We start from the raw sequence: 20,573 nt of genomic DNA on the forward strand, positions 1-20,573 counted from the left end.
ATAATAATTGATATAATAATAATAATAAATTAATTAAACTAAACAATAAATAAAAAAAATGCGAGTAATACACCCAAAACGCGAGCCAATTGAATTAATTTAAAGACGGGTATTAATAAATAAAGAAATCAAGAACATGAAGCTATTTATTTCACCCATTTGATAAGTATTGTGTTATAGTACGTATCCAAGTATAATATTGTACATATTCACGAAACATTTTTAAAAAATATTGTTCAAAAGTTTTTTTTTTTACAATGATTTCTTTGAAATTCGGATTTTTTCATATATCTATTTTGCGATTAACTCCTGGAATTGGGTTATGTCATACTTTTGCCGATAATTCATTTCTTAGCTTATTTTAAATGAGAAACTATCATGTGATATACGTAATCATCAAATCTATGACTCTGGCAATTGCTAAAACATTACATATACAATGAAAAACGCCTATTATATGAAATATTTATTTAGCGATTATTGATAAAATTGAAAATTAATAATAATAATAATAATAAATCATTGTTGGTACACCGAGTTAATTGAAAATGGATATTAATAAATAAAGTAATAATTCATTTTTATAGTTTGTGTATCATTTCTACTAAAGTTGTGCACGAGAAAATAATTTATCTTCACATGCAGAATCATATTTCATACCTGATAAAGATCAGGAAGCTTTTTTAGAAGCAAATATTATCCCTTGATGACTAAGCTAATAAAAAGGAAAAATTAAATATTATTATATGAAAACTTTATTCCCGACACAGAAAAGAATGCTGAAATTTTACATTGTTCATTGAAAGCACCATCCGATTATAGGAAAAAAAATTGACTACTTTGTAATAATATAATAATAAATAATAATAAAATAATTAACCACTATTTTAAATGATGTAAAATAAGAAAAATGAGTTAACTTGACGTATCAATCCCTTAACAAAAACGATTCTTCCATCAAATGTGAAAGTTTATTTTAAGTTTTCATTGGATATTTCTCTACTTTGATTTTTTAATTGTAATAGAGAATTATCAGTACATTCTTTATATTTTTAACGCGTCTAATAGTTTTATTGAACAAGTCTTTTGTGCAATATATTATAGGTTATATTTGAAATTTTACTTTAAACGTTTCCTTATCTCATTTTTTTTTTAAAAAAATATTAGCAAATTCTTTTTATTTCTTTCGTTTGTATTAAATTTTCGAAAATAAAGAGAAATTTTTATTTATTCAAAGATATATCAATATATAACATCTTCATTAAAAATAATTATACAGTATTCGTGTATTATTCACTATATTGGTAGCCGACTATGGTGTGCTACCTCAATAGAATTCTTATGAAGTCGTCCATTTCACTTTCTATGTTCTGTACATGTCCAAGTTCTTGTTCATATAATGAATTATTGAAACTGTAAGTTCAATGAAACTTAATCCGAATAATATTTAAGTTGTTTGGACGAAAAGATAAGATATTGTTGATGGAAAAAAAGTTGTTTGCTTTTATTTGTTACCGTCTCGTAACAGAAAAGGGATCGATTTAGATGAATTCCGTGCGGCTATAAAGAATCGAGTTCATAAGAAGAGGAAACTTATGAAATTTGCGAAGCGATATGCACGAAAGAAATCAAAAATTTAAAATTATCAACTATAGTCAAATTCCTAACAGAAATCAATAGAAGTCCACAAGGTAATATATTAAACAAAAATTTGAATAATAGAGATAGCGATTCAAAGTAGCACAAGCAGCATAAGTGGGCACCAAGTTCAATGCTTCAGCATCTACGTGAAAGTAGTTTATGAAGAATCGCAGTCATTTATTTAAGAATGTTAAGAATTGAGAATTTTAGTATAATTATAGGGTATGCGACAGCGATGACAATCAACAAATTAATACAAAAGAGAGGTTAGTGAGATGAATAAAGAAATATTTATTAAATCTTTTACTGTATTTCTATTTGGATATTTAATGTTGGTTAGTTAATAAGGGAAATTAAGGAACGAGGTGGACATTTATTTTCTTTTGAAGCTTAATTATTTCAATAACTAATTGAGTTTAATTAATTAATCATACCTTAATTTTTACCATAGAACGTCCTATCAATTATTTCATCAATAATAGAATAGGGAAGGTGAAGATTTCCTTCATTACTTAAATTACCTTACTTTGTGCGTAATAAAATTTTATATATTATTAATTAATAATTTTTTTGAGTGAAGTCAGCGAATATCTAATCATTCAAAACTTTGTAATTTTGTTTTGTTGTTGAGGTTCTCGTTTTTACTTTTTAAATTTTACTTTATTGTTCTTATTTAGTTATTTTATGAAAAAGAAACATTGAAAATTTTAGCTTGAATTAGACGTATCAACGTTCCTGAATTGTTTAAGAGGGCAACATAATTATTTTGTTGGGTATAAATAAAGAAAATTTAAATTTTGCACGCCATTTATAGTATATCACGTGTTAAAATATACCCAATTTATTTTTTATTAGGTGATTAATAATAAAAAGTGGGAAGAATCATATGATCTTTTTGGTGCATCACTCGGACGATAGGATGTTGTGGGAATTAATGATCAAGTGTGCTTTGCTTGTTAAATATTATCAAGTACAGTATATTGGTTTGAAGCGACGTAAATTCGATAAAAAACCATAGTAACATGAATGGATATGTTCTTAAAAATGAAACTGCTCTGGGTAATATTATGTGAAACAGTAATCTTAAAGAATACTATTATTATAGTATTATTATGATGAAAAAAGGTGAAATAATAATCATCCTAACTTCTGGGTATCAAGACATTTCGCCGAAGGGACGTTTTCGCCGAATGGACATTATTTATTACATTTGTTTATTTTATCAGTTATTGTTTTTATGCTAAATATCATACAATTATTTACACCTATTAAACCACTTTCGATCATAGCTAATCTTCCAGTTCTATACCAAATAAACTACAGTATATACTAAAATAAAAAAAATACATACAAAATTAAACTGCGTAAAAATAAAATAAACTAAATCTGTATACACAGTGAAATTCGATAAACCGGATCTGTCGGTTCCACTAAAAATATCCGGTTTATCGGGATATCCGGTTTAGCGAAAAAATTTCGATATATTGAAAATCTATTATACAGAATTTTTAAAAAATTTTAATGCTAATAAAATTAATATACACTATAATTAAATTTTTCATCTTAGTTTTAAGTCATAGAGGTCATGAAAATGAATATAAAATATTTTAATTAAATATATAAGTAATACAAAACTTCAGCCGGAATTAAGATTTTTATAATTCCGGCCAAAATTAAGATTTACCGCATCACGTTACTTAAATTTTATTGGTTGATAATCACGTGATCCGGTTTATCGAATCATTTTTTACTATAGCTGGTTAGAAAATTGGTCCGTAATAGCGAATATCGAGCTTTTACTAGTAAACTCCGGTATATCGAACCTATTTAATATACGTGATTTGGTTCCAGCAAAAAAGTCCGGTTTAGGCCCAAATCCGGTTTATCGAAGATCCGGTTTATCGAATTTCACTGTGTATTATTTTAATATTATTTCGCTAGTAAATTCACGTAACATTCATTATTAATGATTTCACGGCTTAATTTTTAACTATTAATGATAACCTTTTGTTTTATCCAATAGTCTTTATGTATTTTTTTTATTAAGGTTCCTGATGTAATTTAATAAATAAATAAAAAATTTTTTATTTTCATTGCGCGATTAATATTTTTATAAAAGTGATAATCGATATCATTTCTATCATTTTCAGCGAAATGGCTTCGGCGAAACGTCTCGATTTTTTTGCTGGAACCAAATCACTCGATATCGTAGCACGTGATCATTAACCAATAAAATTTTAAGTAACGTGATGCGGTAAATCTTAATTTTGGCCAGAATCCTAAAATTTAATTCTGGCTGGAGTTATATATTACTTATATATTCAATTAGGGCTGGTACGAAATAACTGACCACGATTTTAATAAATATTGCGTGATTAAAATAAAACCTGGGTAGGGATCAATTAATATTTTATATTCATTTTCATGACCTCTGTGACTTAAAACTAAGATGAAAAAATTAAAATTAGTATATATTAGTTTTATTATCATGAAAAAATTTTTAAAAATTCAGTATAACAGATTTTCAATACATCAAAAATTTTTCGCTATACCAGATCCCGATAAACTGGATATTTTTAGTGAGTGGAACCGATAGATCCAGTTTATTGAATTTCACTGTGTGTGATGTACTTCATCTTTATCTACTAAATAACAGTAAGATGAATAATATATTATATATATATATATACTGTATGCGTTTTATCATTATTACAACTATTTAAAATAATTTTAGATAAAAAAAATTCTTGTAATAATAATACACATTAAGTTACTTGCCATTCATTGAATTTATTCGTAGCTCGTTAAATGCTTGACAAGCTGTGGTCTAATATATTAAATACTTGTTTATTTTATTACTTTAAATATTCAATTAAAAAGAATTTATATTTTTTAAAATAAATTACCTTCAAACATTGGTTATTTGATTTATTATCCAATCAAAAAGCAAAAAAATCAATTTATTTGATATGTATAAAAATTTACGGTACATTATAATTTTTTTGTGGTTTGCTTGCAATTTGTAATTTTTTGATTTTTTGGCATCATAACAGTGCTTTGATCAAATAAAAGTACGCCTTTTACTTCAGTAATTATTTGTTATCAAATATTTTATTTTATTTAATAAAATAATCAACTACGCCATATTGTTCCTCAATTTAATTGGATAAATGTCACATGCTTACTAGTGGCGCTGACACTAATTGTAAATTCTTGCCTGCACTATGATTTTTCGGGTTTGGCGAACGAGTTCGAGTATATATACCTTGAGAATTCGTTGGAGAATCAAAATCTAATCATTTTTTTCGTGTACTGATAAATTACTTTTTTTACTATGCTTATTAATTTTTTTGCTGTATTATGTCATAATAAGCCACCAAAAGTTCACGATGTATTCAGAAAAGTATATAAAATATATATACCTTCAAACTTTATTATACTGTAAGTTCGCTTAAACTTTCTCTTAAATACTTTATCACTTTTATAGCAATATGGTAATCGAAATGGAAAAGTCGTACAATTGTTTACTTCTAGGAAACAATAACATTTTATTTCCGCTTGCCATTTTCAAAGATGAAGTTGGAAAGTTCGTCAAGTTTGTTCAACAAAAAATCTTCTTAACCAAATTAACAGTTTACTTCTCAGGGATCATCTTTGTAGAGAGAAAAAAGTTGCTAATTCCGACAATATGATTCTTTGGAAAACGAATAACGTCAAGATGAGTGATATTAAAGATCGAAATATTTCTACTGAAGACGATGTTAAAAATGAACTTAATGGGAAGAAATGGAATTTAATTCACTGTTTAGAAGATATTTTAAAGAATTGAAAGATGATAGTCAAGATAAAGAAGATGATGAATTCGCAGAGATCGCCACCATCAACCCCGTCATTGTCGCCACTGTAAGTATCTCCCAACGTTTTAACTCTTGAACAAGAAATTTGCAGTAACAAAATATCGATTTGGTCTTGATCTCTTTTTTTCTCGTTAAAGAGGTCCCTTCCAGCAAGGCGTTCCACGAGGTACAGTATCCGCAGTTAAATTACTTAAGTGTTGGTTTTAGTTACGTATCCTAACCCGCCACTATTCACACATATATATGCTGATTGGAGTAATTCTGATTCAGTTTACAACTGGATGAAAATTTTGAAGCGTTCCAGTGAAATCGCGACACCCAAGATATATTTTTGTTTTCAACCTGTTGTCGCCTCCTCTGTTTCTGATTGCTAATTTATGTATATTATCAATTAGTGGATTCGTATGGTGCTAAGTTTCCTTTACAGGGTAGAGACGAAACAATGAGAGTATTATTTAATGGTAATGGAGCACGGGAAGGGTTGAAGGGATGTGCCAAAGATTTGAAAACCGTAAGAAGAAAGTTCGAAACATCCACCCTATCTCTCTATTGGCAAATGGACCAGGAACTAGAAAGAGCCGATTCCTCCAAGAAATTCCAACTTTATTACGCGAGCATGCTGAAAATTATACGAATGACGATGAACTCTTGGATAGGATCAAATATAGGATGTATGCTATAAATGTTACCTTTGGTAACGGTACTCCAGCATCAGAGGAAGATACATCTATAGGACAAATATCGGTTGTGTTGCAAATACTCTACGAAAATTTTATCTCCGGAACTTTAGGCTATGGAGAATTCTTGGAGAAGTGTAGTTCGGTAAAAAAGCTCAAAATTGAAATGTACTCAATATATTGTTCTCAAAGATGTTATAAATAGTGATAAGGATGAAAATAGTTTTATTAAACTTGTCATCCTTGGAATTGATGAATTAAACATTTTGCACAATAAGAGGGTCATAACAATCCAGTTCGTGAAATTGTGCGTGCTGTTGATGGATTAAGTTGCCTGGTTCCAGAATATTCTATGTGCCGATCTTTGCTGGAACAATTCAAGGTCTCTTGAAGAAATGTCAGAGAATAAAAATACCGTTATATACCAATTCACCTTCTTCAGGATCAGGAGGTTCGGAAAATTAGCGAATTTTGTTGCCCGTTCTGAACGTAATCATGATCTAGATCACATCTAGAGCGGTACTTTTCGTCGTTGCATTAGTGACTTTGGTGGTCAAGTTCGGGCTCTAGAAATTTTCTATGAATATTTGTTGAACGTGGAACAAATAATGTGGATTACATACATTGTGTGTCACAACTGTCACATGTCAAGGAAGAACTTATGGATCCTTTCATTCATTCAGGAAAATAAGCAGATCGAACATGTATTCGCATAGGTGTAACCGTGATCAAAAATCACATGTTCGTGAACAATTATTACTTTTGCCAAGAAAAAATTTTTATCAAAATAAATAAAGAAAACTCTTTCCCCTTTTTTACGTTTTATTAATTTTCCGCAGTAAATATAGCAATTTTGCTTTGGTTATTTTTTCAGTTTTCTGTTGAAAACTAAAGGGATAGAGGCCCTGAGAGGGCGCCTCGGGCATAAGGCGAGGTTTTTTGTTCAATATATACATTATATAAATATAGAATATGACCTCTTCTAACTTTATACACATAGACTTTGACGTCCCCATTTCGTACCCACATTTTACAAATAGCAATACAGTCTCTACACCTATCAACCACAACAAAAGTGATAATAACATACGACATAATACATTTCCGACTTCTACTCCTAAATACATACCCCCGTACTCGACTAACAGCCTTCGCAAAATTCCTTCCAAGACGCTTGAGAATAAAAAACCTTTGAAAATTTTTTTTTCAAAATTTCACGTGACTAACCCGAATCGGGCAGGATATAACAAGATCTATGAAATCAGACGATCAAGATGTTACTTTTTTGAGTTAAATGATCTTCCCCTTGACACCAATGAAATTAATTTAACGATTCACACAAATGATTACCATGTGAAAAGTTCTCCAATTAGTTATTATAACACAAGCACAACGCCGAATGACAAATACAGAATTAGCTGTATGCTCACGCATTTTTTTTCCTCACAAAGAGTAATTCCACGACGTATTCAACAAAAATATTTTAATTTTATTCGAGATAAATTATTGGCTCGAAAAGATATCATCCGATCACGTGCTAATTCTCACACGTCACGAAATATTCATACTCGTACTTTTTTTAATTTTACATATAAGAAATATCGTTTTTATTTAGGATTATATATTCCCTGTCATCATTTATCACCCACTCCTGGCATAGGTCCACGTCCAAGTAGTTGTGCGGTTCCTGCACCTTTTGTTATGTCAAAGTGTAGACGAGCATGTGTTATGCATCAACACACGTTCTTCAAATCAAATTTATATCACAATATTCGAATTGATAATAATGATACTAGAATAATCAATGCTAGTGGTGTAGTAAACTCTAAACAATCACATGGAAACTTGTTACATCAACGATGGAATAATCGAGTAAAGAAGAAAATTTATTCAAATAGATTGGGCATTTCCTATGATTCTTCCTATCATGCTCGTAATGTTAGTTCAGTACTTAAACATAATAATACACATATGTATAGGAAACGTTTAGATAACTTCTCACCTAAATATAGTGATAATGACAAAACAAAAAAACGACAAGAAACCCGGTTTGCGCGCCTTTGTAAACGTATCTTCAACAAACCTGAACATAATCGACGTAATACTACACGTCATCAATTAAACACAGCACGACGCTACAGATTCTTATTTCTTCCATCACAATATATTAACAAACCGATCAAACATTTGATATATACTCATGGTTTAGACTACCCAAACTATGGTTTTGTTACTCCTTACCGTATTGATCGAGAGGATAAGGAAAAAAAGTTAATATCAAGTATGACGTTTACGAATCCGCACTCACAGGAAGTCTATCATACAGTTGCACCATATCGTCCATTCCCTGATATGTTCATTCCGCACAAATATAGGAATATTATACCTAAAGATCCGATCTATGACAATACTGGGAATTTTATTATTCCAGGATCAAGAGAATGGTTCACTTATATGCACAATCTACATCAATCAGGTACTATACCGATACCTATTCTTACAGGTCAAGTAACTCAATATGAATATTATGCAGAACAAGCTGCCGAACATGATCGCATCGCTAAAATCGAACGTGACAAGGAAGAATCTAGTATACACATCAAGAAAAATTTTGGGACAACATATTTACGACATATAGATCGTACTAGAGAAATTAATCGACTTTTTAACAAGTCTGAAGAATTTGATTTTAAGATGAAACATTTCACGTCTGATTTACGACAATTTGGATCTGACAGGGATCACCGTGCCTATATCGATCATGAACTCAAGGAATTTAACGAACGCTATAAAGCCGATACTTATGGTAAAAGATATGTACTAGAATCAGAACTTTCCGATAATACCAAGGAACTTGAACGACGCCCTAATAAACGTAATCCTACGATGGTTCCTAATAATTTCTTCACAAGTCAAGAGAATAGATACAAACGAAGGTTAAACCCACCTGCAGAAGCGGATGACTCACCAGGAGCAGGTCCTTCAATGTTCAATAATTTACGTAGTTTACACGCCAAGTACCTTTTTTGAGTCAAAAATACCCTTTTATATAGTTTCTTTTCTTATAAATATATTGTACACATTTGTACCAGGTGATTTTAACAAACAAACAATTTAGAATAGTGTGAATCAATCCAACCATGACAGTATTTACGGTTGGCGACCTTCGGGTTGAAAGAAAAATACGGATCGTTTTTTTTTAATGATTGATTTGATATTTTAGCGTAGTCCTACTTTATCAAAGAGTACAGATCGAAGAGTGGGGTCCCGTAGGGGATGACGAACAAAGGTCTATACACATATATTAGCTTTAAGTATTTTCGAACTCTTTTTTTCTTCTATTTGTAATAGCCTGGGTTTTAACACTCTTTTAGTAATAAAATAAATAAATAAATAAATCAAAATAAATAAATAAATACAGAGCTCGGGACTGCGTCCGTGATACATGGCGTCTATGATAATTACGGCTAATTATTTTTTTGGACGATAACCCTTTATTCTAACCCTCTTCCTTTCTGGCTCACATGCCCTATCTTTTAATAATATCAACAAACTTTGTTAGGTTAAAACTTTGTACATTTGCCACGTGATACTTATGCAATAACACAGAATTTCCTTTTATATAATTTTCTGTTGATGTAAGAAATCCTCATAAATATTTAATAAATTCCTTTAACTTTGAGATCAGATTTTTCAATGATTATTTTTCAAGCACGTTTATAAATGACGTATAAGAATATAATTATTGACTAGTTTTGAGATTTTAAGCTATTTACATTGCATATGGGATATACCTAACGCGTTGTTCCATATATCATCACAATTCTAAAATGGTGAAATAATGATCTTGATAACCGGTAATCCATAGGCAAATAACCAGAGAATTATGATAAAAAAAAAAACAAATAAAATGCTACGAAAATTAATTTTTTTTTTTTTTTGAGGAATTTGCCAAGACTTATTTATTTATTATAAAAGTGATACTTTGGGTGCGTAATAAAATGTTTATTTATAGGAACTACAAAATAATTATAATCATAAATGGTATTAAATATTACTTGTAAATTCATAATTTCGTATAAATTTCCAAAAAGGAATAATTATATCGCGTGTGGCGAGTTTATTACGTAAATACGTAGGATTAATTACAATCTTTGATATATATACTGTATTATTGTGAATTTTGACAAATTTTCTTTTTTTTTAAAAAAAAAATATAATAAGTAAAAAATAATAAATCCCTTTAATTCGTTTATTAAATTATTTTATCAAATGCAAATTTGAATGCCAATATTGAAGGTAATTTATTCGATAGTGTTATCACGTTAATTAAAATAAAAGGAGTTCTATAAAGAGAAGTATCATCAAGACTTTCGAACATGTCATGAAGGAAAGTCCATATTTCCATACTATTTAATGTTATATTTTCCGCCGCAGGTCAATACCATCATAATATGTAAAACAATTCAATATGCCAATTGACAACGAAGGAATTTTTGTAACAAGTGCATTCCGAGTAGGACAAATATGACAAATATATTTTCGATGATACGGAGTGACACGTTCCAGTAATTATTGTTATAACATGCACAGAATCCTACCATATAATGTTGAGAATATATTCAAAATTTTGGATTTTAGAAATATATAATTAGTACAAAAGTATATATGATATATTAATATAATTTATTTACAACTTCTAATTCCCGTAACGAGTTTTTACGTAATTATTGTAAATTCAGAATGTGCTTTTCTAACGTATTATTAAAGATCAGTTTCTCTCCTGTTTTATTAGATATTCGACTAAAGATTGATAAAATATATTAATGGAAGAAAAAGTTTATACTAACTACATTAAAGTTTATGTACATATTTAATTTTCACACCCTGAGTTACACACTCAGCAAGTTAAAGTCAAAAGAAAAGCCACGCGTTGCTCATATAAAAGAATTGTTTAAAATTATTTTAAATGGGAGACATGCGTAATGAATGAGGTGTAAAATATCGATTCACCCAATTTTTTAATATCGTACAACGAAACTGTTCAAGTAAGAGTTAAATAGTGTTACGATTAATTATATTACTAAAAGTAGGTAATGATTTTCGAGGATAAGTGTACAATTCCATGTATTGATTCTACCTTACATAGTTTTAATAAGTAATTCCTATTACTTTTTTTTGAAAAGAAAAAGAATTTAAAAAAATTTACCTTCAAACATTTAGCTATTTGGTTTATTAAAATCTTCGAAAAATCTATTAATTGATACGCTATTGATATTATCGTTCAGCTCTTTTTGAAGTATTTTGCTTTCCTTTAGTTAACTTGATTTTTCGGTATATTGATACTTTGTTTAAATGAAAGTGCCTATCTACTTCAATAATTATTTGTTATCGATATTTTAATTTTATTTAATAAAATCATATATTCATATTACCTATTCGATATGTTCGACTACGCCACATTGTTCAAGTATTCTCAATTTAATTGGATAAATGACACATGCTTTCAGATCATGTGTTTTAACTACATGAGAACGCGTGAAAAAATGGCCATTAAAATGTGTATAATTGTCAGTCTTACCATTAAAATTAACATTTGATCCTTTTGTTTGTTGCACTGTTTCTTGTTTATATTAATTGAAATAAATTACGTTTAATGAATATTTGCATTAATAAATAATATTAGCTTATTTACTTACCATCTTTTACTAGTAGATTTTTAAACATTTGGGATAACTTTTTACAATTGGCTAAAATTTAAAATATGATTCATTATTTATTTATTCAATTATTTTTTTATAAATAAAAAGATAAATCAATTAATACTGTATATAGATAATTCACCAACAATTGAATCTTTTTATTATATATTTCTAAAATTTACTTACCTATTATATTGTGGAATATTGAGTACTTTAAATGATTCTTGCGTATAAGTTGAAAAAATCACATGGGAATGGAAGTGTTGTGTCAAGATCATAAACATTTATCCTGATTAAAAAAATGTTTTTAGAATAAAAGAGATGGTTTGTGACATCCAAAATATCAAATTCAAATACTTTTGTTCCGAATCTTTTTCTTAACTATCAAAATCACATGATAATCCTATTATGAGGTGAAATTAATTAAATTAATTAAAAATTTAATTTTTTCTTTTAAAAAAAAAAAGAATTTATTTTTTTCCATTACCCTTACCCAAATTATCATTCCATCTGAATATTTAGATGCACGTTGTTTCCATAATGGGACCTGAAAAAGTTTTTTATTATAAATTTTAATTTATTTTCAATTAAAAAAAAAATAAATCAATAAATAAAATAAAATTTTCTTTTTTTTTTACCGTAAGATATTCATTTGATATAAAACAACAAATTTATTTTTTATATCATCTAATTCTTTACATAAATGGTAAATATTTTCTTCACAATAACAAGATGTATAAATTAATTTTTTATCAGAAAAGTCTGGTAAAATGTTTTTTAAAAACAAAAAATTTTTTTTTTTGTTTATAAAAAAATTATTCCTTTCATATTATATTAATTAATTTAAAATGAAAATCACGTTTGTCTTAAAAATAGTCGATTTTATTTACATATGAATGTAAATATATCAATTTAAAATTTAAAATTAATAATATTGGATGAAAGAATAAAGAATAGTTTGGTTATTAGGAATAAATGCGTTAAAATCCCGTATATTTTTAGTAATCGATTGAACAATAATATTAAATATAATTCTTTAAATTTCGAATAATGATGATGATATTAAAATAATTGTTAATTTTATAGCGATAATTTATTTACTTTTTATATATATAATGAAGAAATATGGTATATAATAATATAAATATGTAATATTGAAATATTTGATTTTGAATTATTAGGTTGCAGAAGTTATCATAAATATTATTCAATATTTTTAAACCGATTTTTTCTTTGTAAAGTCACAGGATATCCCATTTACAATATAAATAGAACAACATTAAAAATTATTCTTGAAATTTTTGATTGCATATAAATTTATCATAAAAAATATTTATTAGCTATACTATTAACCCAGATTTGTTAGAATCCTTTTTAATTTAATGATTTATGAAATAAGTTGGGTATAACTAGTAATTCTTTTAACACGTCGAAATTAACTCGTAGATTGTTTCACAATGACCAACTGATAATATATTTTAGGTACATCCTCTTACTTAAAGGAACAAGCATTCCTTTAGCAAAAAGAGAATTATTATTCAAATAATTTGCGCTATTAGATTTCATGTATACAAAAATAATATAAATCTTCAACTCTAAATAATAACTTGAGCCCCAACACTGCTTTTAAGTAATAACGACAACAATAATCCAAACATACTTCGTTACTTTGAACTTGTTTATCACTTTATCACAGCAATCAGGACAGCTTTAAATTAACACAATTTGATTAACGACATATTAATTAGTTCATATATAGTTTCGACTCTATTAATTAAATTTCCATTACGTCACAACCTATTATCAATAAAAAAGTTATTTCGTAAATCAATGTGGTGAGGCGTCAACTTCTCATTTACATGTTGAAAAATATTGATTTAAATTTATTGGTAAGCTATAATATATAGTATATATATATAAATTATTTAATTTACAAACTAAGGAACGCAAAAAATATTTACTACTCTAGCCTTAGTGTTTAAATAATTCAAAATAACTAAAATATTCAATATCGCTTGTTTATAATTATTATTTTAAAATCCATCTAAAAAATATATATATAAATAAATATAAATAATAGAAATTATAGAAATTAGCAATTAAATTATTATTTATACAATATTAATATTAAGAAACTAACCATCGGGAATCTCAAATTCATCTTGATCTTCTGAATGAAGGTTTGGATTATTATGTATTTCGTCATCGTCTATAAAAGGACAAAATTTTTAATTTAAACATTGCAAAAATAAAATGAAAATTTATAGCAAATTAATTTACTTACCATTAACTGATCCTTTCTTTTGTTGTGTTGTTTCTTTTTTATGATCATTTTGAATGTCTGAATTTTTAAATAAATAAATCAGTAAGATATAACAAATATTTCTTAATAAACGATTAAAATTTAGAATAATATTACTTACCATTATTTGAATTTATTTGTAACCTTTTAAATACTTTAGATAACCTTTTACTACCACCTAAAATTGAGATAAATTTGTATCATTATTTCAAAATTTTGAATATATAAATAAATTACCTTTAAAAATACTATTTATTTTTGATGTTTTATTAATCTTCTGATCGTTTGAATTATTAAAATCTTCAACTAAAAAAACGAAAATCTGTTTAATAATTATTTCATCAAATAAAAATCTCAATAAATACTTACTATTATCAGGAATATTAAAATCATATGTTTTACTATGAAATGCTATTTAAAAATAAGAAAAATAGGTTATAAATTATTATAATAGTTAATAAAATAACAATAAAAAAGCTAACCTTCTTGTTCTTCTACAATGTGTATAATCATTTAAATAAAAAAAAAAATTAGTAACTCATCAATCATCATATCTTAATCAATAAACAAAAAACTTAAATAAATAATACCTTCTGTTGCATTTTTTGGTTCGGGTAAATTTTCAAATTGATGAACTTTGCTCGTAAATAATCTGCTGCTTGTATAATTTGTGCTAGTTTTTGTTTCAAAATTATTCACTGCTTTTGACTGGAAAAATTCATCTGACATATTTTGATATGATAGATGAATTTCTCTTATTTTATCCCGAAGAAATTTTATATCAAGTCTTTTTAATGGATCAGCATCCCAACATTGTACCATTAAATTTTTATATTCTAAAGGAATATCTGACATAATTTCCGGTCTCATACCATTAATTATATCCATTGCAAGATTATAATCATCATGCTTATAATCAATAAATGGTGAATATCCAGATGAAATTTCCCACATAAGTATCGCAATACTATAAATATCAGATGCAAAAGTATACCCTTTTCCATTAATAACTTCGGGTGCTATGTAAGGAAGATTTCCATATATACTTTTTGATGATTTATCAGCAGGTCCACAAAATCCAAGATCACTAATAAGCCATCTATCATTAAATTGTGAAAATAATATATTTCCAGAGTGCAAATCTCTATGAATTGCTTTTTCAAAATGAATAAAATAAAGTGCATTAATTATTTCAAAAGCAATTTTAATTCTTTCTTTCCATGTGAGTCGTTCATTATTTTGTTGTAAATATTTTCTTAAATCCATATCCATTTTCACCATTACAAGCATGTAATTTCCACTTGATATATCTTGTGTTAAACCGCAACATCGGACAATTACTGTCCATTTATTATTTATAGTTAAATGTGATTTAGCCTATAAGAATTTAAAAATTTTATTGTCAATACAAAAATTATTTAATTTAATAAACAATTTAGAATATATACCTCTTCAAACCAACTTTGATTTGCACTTTCAACATTTTCTAATTTTTTGAGTACTACATAGTACACTACAAAGTTTTCAACTCTTTTTAATTGTTGTTTTTTAGAATCCCATTTATCATAATTTCCACCAATCCAACCTGCAGTATAAATTTCGGAGAATCCACCTTTTGTAAGATATTTAATATTTTGTAAATTACTATATGGAATCCATTCAATTATCATATCTGGAGTAAAAGTTCCATTTGACATTTCTGTATTAAATTATCAATATCATCATTTCCAGATGTCCAATGTGAAAATTTTCCTTTTAAATAATTTCGAATACAATATTCACAATATGATGTAGCTAAACATTCTTGATTGCAATCTTCACAAATTCTTTTTGTTCCCGTATTAAAAAGAATTTTATTTCGGTCGTAAGATTTAGTTATATATTTCATTGCAAAAGTTTTTTCATCATCTGTAAGAAGTTTATCAGCAAGAATAAATTGTTTTTGAAATTCATATTGTTTGTGAATATCAGTGTGAATACTATAATCAATTAACGAATGTGCTCTACTAGTTGTTGCATAAACTAATTCATATCGAATGGTAGACATAATGTAATTTAATTACAAAAGTTTAAAAAGAAAAAATTTTTTATTGTTAGAAAAAGAAATTAATGGTGTAACTATAGATTCAAATTTTAGTATGATCTGATTGTCATATGACAATTACAATTACACAAAAAAATTTTAGCAAATGTACGAGTTTACGAAGTACATTTGTAAATCAATGAGTAACGTAGGGACAAATATAATCACGTGCAATCGGCCTTTTATTATTGTTGCGCAAGTAAAGTAATACAAAGAATAAAAACAATATATACAAATAATTACGTCATCATTAAGTATAAATATCAGTACCCCCGTGGCTTATCCTCTTTAGGCCTTTTTTGTTCTAGTTGTCATGGGTGGGTAAGGGCGGGCACGTGATTATATTTGTCCCTACGTTACTCATTGATTTACAAATGTACTTCGTAAACTCGTACATTTGCTAAAATCAATCTCATAACTTCGGGACAAATATAATCACGTGCAACTGCGGAGTAAAATTAAAATTAATAAAATTAATAAAATTAATAATTAATAATTAAACTATTGTTCTAAATATTTCTAGTCTAAAATCCTATATATTAATAAATGTCTGTAAAGAAAAATAAAATGCATAAAATTTCTAAAGTAGTAAAGGGAATCAAGAAAGGGCTTCCTTTAAAATTTGCCCAGAAACATTATTCCTCTCTAACATAACGCGTACACCCCTCTGGTAAAACCTTTGAAAAGTGGTGTTACTTGTCCAATTTCCCAACGCTAATACTGTTGATAAATCCATGCCTGCATTTTGTGCCAAAGATGCTGATGTAGCGCGAACATCTTTAGCGGTTGAAGCAGGAGATGAGATCTGAATAACCGATTTTATCCACCCAGCTATAGTATCGATAGCTGCTGGAGAGTAAGGCTGTCTTGTAATAAGAAAAATTGATCGTTTTTGTTTTGGTGACACCCTGAAATGCTCCGTTTTACTTAAAAAAACCTTTAACGTTGAGAAAGGATAAAGTAAAAGGTTATCTGAATAAGATCCTATAAAAATACGTTTAATTCTACGCTTAGTCGTAGCTGTTGAATGCGCCGAAGCAATATTATATTCCTTAGGAGCTACGCAATCAAATGAATAACTATTATCCGTTGTTTGCAATGTCGTCAAATCCATTCTAACTATATCAGAAGGGCGGCTAGCCATTACTAATGCTACTAAAAAAGCAGTCTTGACCGTTAGTTGTCGAAAAGACATAGAATCGTTATCACCCAAACTTAAAATATATTCGAGTGATGATGAGATATCCAAATTATCATTTTGCTTAATCGTAGGCGGATTTAATCTATGAACAGCTAAAATAGCTCTAGAAATATCCGGGTGAGATCCTACAGATTGTCCATCAACTAGCTCGTGAACCTCACTTATAGCTGTACGATATCCAGCGATAGTATTAGCCGCTTTTCCATCCTTAAGTTTATCATCAAAAAATTCACAAATTGAATTTAAATCGCAAGTAATGGGATCCAAATTCCTTGATTCACACCAACGAAGCCATACTCTGAGATTAGAGGAAATTGATCTTGTAGAGTTTTGGTCCAATGAGGCCAATAGGAGTTCAATAGCTTTTTCCGAAAAACCTTTTTCTTGATACCTAATCCTGAAATTCTGCAACCTAACATTCTCCATTTTGGGTTCCTCAGAGGATGCTGATGAGGACTCATGTCTGTTTCCGTTATGTTGGTTGAACGAATTAAAATCGGCGGTGCAATCAAAAGGTCTAACAACAGTGGGAACCACGGTGCTGATGTCCAATAAGGTACTAATATCGTTATCGTGGCCTTGTTTCTGATTACTTTGGCTAATATTCTCAGAATAAGTATCCATGGAGGGTTGGCCCACAAATTCATGCGTGCCCAATTCTGATGAAAAGCATTCACTGCCTCCGCTCCTAGATCCTGCGTCCAAGAATAATACCTCATCAGTTGTGTATTGTGGTGATTTGCAAAGAGGTCTATATGATGTGGTCCCCAAATTCGATTGAACATCCTGAACCAATTGGTTTTCAACTTCCAATCGTATCTGTCTATCTTCATTCGAGAAGCTCGATCCGCCATTGAATTCTGAATTCCTGGGATGTGTTCTGCTTTTAAGTGAACATTCCGTTCCAGACAAACTGTCCATAGCTCTTCCGCTATCTTTGACAGTAAAGTAGAAGTTGTTCCTCCCTGATGATTTATGTAAGCAACGCATGTTGTATTGTCTGTGCGTATCATAATCAGTTGGTCCTTTAAATCTTTGAAGGCTAGAAGAGCGAACAAGATCGCTTTTAACTCGAGAATGTTGATGTGAAGATGCTGTTCCATTCTTAGCCATCTTCCATGTATTACATAATCCTCCCGGGACACGCCCCATCCGGAAGTTGAAGCGTCGGTGTATAGAATTGTCTTTGGTTCCTCTGGAATAAGACTTCGTCCGTTCCATAGAGGTAGGTTCTTGATCCACCATTCCAATTGTGCGATGCTTTCTGGGGAAAGTTCTATAATACCATTCCAACCTTGCATCTTCAGACCAATGTTCTTGTCTCTTAGCAGTGCGCGAGAATGCAATCTGGCTGGAAACACAGCGTCCGTTGTTGCAGTGATCTTCCCTATAAGAGAAGCTAATTTGCGAACCGGAATTACTGGCTTTTGGCTTGTCTTTTTGCATTCTTGTATTAAATCTTTGATCTTGTGTTTCGGTAGTTTTATCATCATGGACTTGGAATCTATCCGAAATCCTAGATAATCGACTACTTGAGAAGGTATTAAAGAAGATTTTTCCTCGTTTATGGTGAAGCCCAGACTTTGAAGAGAGGAAATCATGAATTGTGCGTGTGCCAGAGCCTGTTCCTTGGTTGACGCAATTATCAGAATATTGTCCAAGTATGCCACTACTCGGATCCCTTTGCTTCATGCTAACTTTATTATCGGTCGCAGAATTTTTGTAAATATCCTTGGACTGGCTGTAAACCCAAAGGGTAAACAGTTGAAACAATATCGTTTTCCCATGAAATCGAAGGTAAAGAACTTTCTTAATCCAGTCAACACAGGAACGTGATAAAAGGCTTGGTTGAGATCGATTGAAACCATAAAATCTTCGCGTCGCACTAGTGATTTTACAAGGTCTATCCCTTCCATCTTGAAATGCGAATACTTGACATATGTATTTAATTTTCTTAGATCGATAACAGGGCGTAAACTCCCACCTTTCTTGGGAACCATGAAAAGATTTGAGACAAAACACGGCTCCTCTGGATCCATCTCTTGAATTGCTTTTATTTTTAATAGCTCTGAAATCTCGTGAGAAAACATGTTCAAATCTGTACTTCCGTAGCGTCTTTGAGAAATAGGAGTCCGTCTTAAAGGTGGTGTTGAAGACCATTCCGGGATATATCCTTCGTGTACAATAAACGTAGCCCAACATTCCCTGAACATTACCGACCATTGGTCTTGATGCAAACCAAGACCTCCAGCCACCATATCCATAGAGGTTGTTAAGCTGAACTCTGGCGGTTTTGAGAGCCGCCATTTGACTGGTTTCCTGACTGGTTATTGCCTTGTTTGTGTTGGTAATGTTGATAAGAGGAATTCTTGTACTTCCCTTTATATGAAGAAGAATTCGTAGATGTATTCCTAAAATTGTTAGACGCTTGTGTGCGAGGTGATCTAAACTGATTAGCCCGGCGTTTCTGCCAAGCTGCGTCATTAAATAATTTGTTGGTTTCATTTTCTTTGCGTATGATTTCTGGTAACTCCTCTCCAAATACTTCTTCTCTTTCTGATTGTTTCCGATATCCTGGAGAAATAGACCTAAGGGCTTGTTCTTTTCGTATTTCGTTACCAAACGATAATGCATCCAAAACCAATGCTCGCGAGTTAAGAGTGGTCTGTTCCAACTGTAACCAGGCATCTTTAGTTTCCTGAGAAGCGGAGTCTTCTGGTTTTGAAGCATAAATAAGTCTGAGGCTATTGTCGATGGGACGTATAGCTGCTGAGAATCGGTAAAGGAGACGCCGGATTTCTTTGTCATGATCTTTAGCAATTTTTGACATATGAATCCAAACCTTTCTGTCCATATCAGGTGGTGTAAAGGAGATATTTCTGTTTTTGGGTTCATTTTGTAGAATAAATTTTCTCGAGTCTGTGGGTAACAAATTCTTTTTGAAGACTTCTGAAGGGAGTTCAGCTATAGGACCACTTGGTGTCCAAGAGGCATGGTCAGAGTCGTCCAAATATAAGTCTTGGTCGATATTCGGTTCTTCAGTACGTTCATTATTATGTTCATTACTATCAGTATTGTCACTATCTTCTGTCATTATGAGACTTTAACTT

At 29.6% G+C, this 20,573-nt stretch overlaps 6 protein-coding genes across 6 annotated transcripts; 4 read left to right on the forward strand and 2 right to left on the reverse strand.

The window, feature by feature from the left end:
- Positions 1-1,314: 1,314 nt before the first annotated feature.
- On the forward strand, positions 1,315-2,500 carry OCT59_026024 (uncharacterized protein; the record flags this gene model as incomplete). Its single annotated transcript, XM_066142885.1, has 5 exons — positions 1,315-1,372; positions 1,656-1,691; positions 2,093-2,133; positions 2,353-2,414; positions 2,497-2,500. 5 exons carry the CDS (start codon positions 1,315-1,317, stop codon positions 2,498-2,500), a joined length of 201 nt encoding a protein of 66 aa, XP_065992457.1.
- Positions 2,501-5,132: 2,632 nt separating this feature from the next.
- Positions 5,133-5,470, forward strand: OCT59_026025 (uncharacterized protein; the record flags this gene model as incomplete). Its single annotated transcript, XM_066142886.1, has 2 exons — positions 5,133-5,227; positions 5,287-5,470. 2 exons carry the CDS (start codon positions 5,133-5,135, stop codon positions 5,468-5,470), a joined length of 279 nt encoding a protein of 92 aa, XP_065992458.1.
- A 517-nt stretch (positions 5,471-5,987) lies between these two features.
- Positions 5,988-6,380, forward strand: OCT59_026026 (uncharacterized protein; the record flags this gene model as incomplete). The annotated part of the gene is made up of 1 exon (XM_066142887.1): positions 5,988-6,380. The coding sequence occupies one exon, from the start codon at positions 5,988-5,990 to the stop codon at positions 6,378-6,380; it is 393 nt and encodes a 130-aa protein (XP_065992459.1).
- A 1,496-nt stretch (positions 6,381-7,876) lies between these two features.
- OCT59_026027 (uncharacterized protein) lies at positions 7,877-9,205 on the forward strand (the record flags this gene model as incomplete). Its single annotated transcript, XM_066142888.1, has 1 exon — positions 7,877-9,205. One exon carries the CDS (start codon positions 7,877-7,879, stop codon positions 9,203-9,205), a length of 1,329 nt encoding a protein of 442 aa, XP_065992460.1.
- A 4,705-nt stretch (positions 9,206-13,910) lies between these two features.
- On the reverse strand, positions 13,911-14,692 carry OCT59_026028 (uncharacterized protein; the record flags this gene model as incomplete). The annotated part of the gene is made up of 7 exons (XM_066142889.1): positions 13,911-13,921; positions 14,018-14,086; positions 14,162-14,218; positions 14,301-14,357; positions 14,417-14,485; positions 14,549-14,590; positions 14,662-14,692. 7 exons carry the CDS (start codon positions 14,690-14,692, stop codon positions 13,911-13,913), a joined length of 336 nt encoding a protein of 111 aa, XP_065992461.1.
- Positions 14,693-19,735: 5,043 nt separating this feature from the next.
- OCT59_026029 (uncharacterized protein) lies at positions 19,736-20,557 on the reverse strand (the record flags this gene model as incomplete). Its single annotated transcript, XM_066142890.1, has 1 exon — positions 19,736-20,557. One exon carries the CDS (start codon positions 20,555-20,557, stop codon positions 19,736-19,738), a length of 822 nt encoding a protein of 273 aa, XP_065992462.1.
- Between the last annotated feature and the right edge of the window lie 16 nt (positions 20,558-20,573).

The sequence above is a fragment of the Rhizophagus irregularis genome, chromosome 6, assembly GCF_026210795.1.
Source record: "Rhizophagus irregularis chromosome 6, complete sequence".
Taxonomy (NCBI): Eukaryota; Fungi; Glomeromycota; class Glomeromycetes; order Glomerales; family Glomeraceae; genus Rhizophagus; species Rhizophagus irregularis.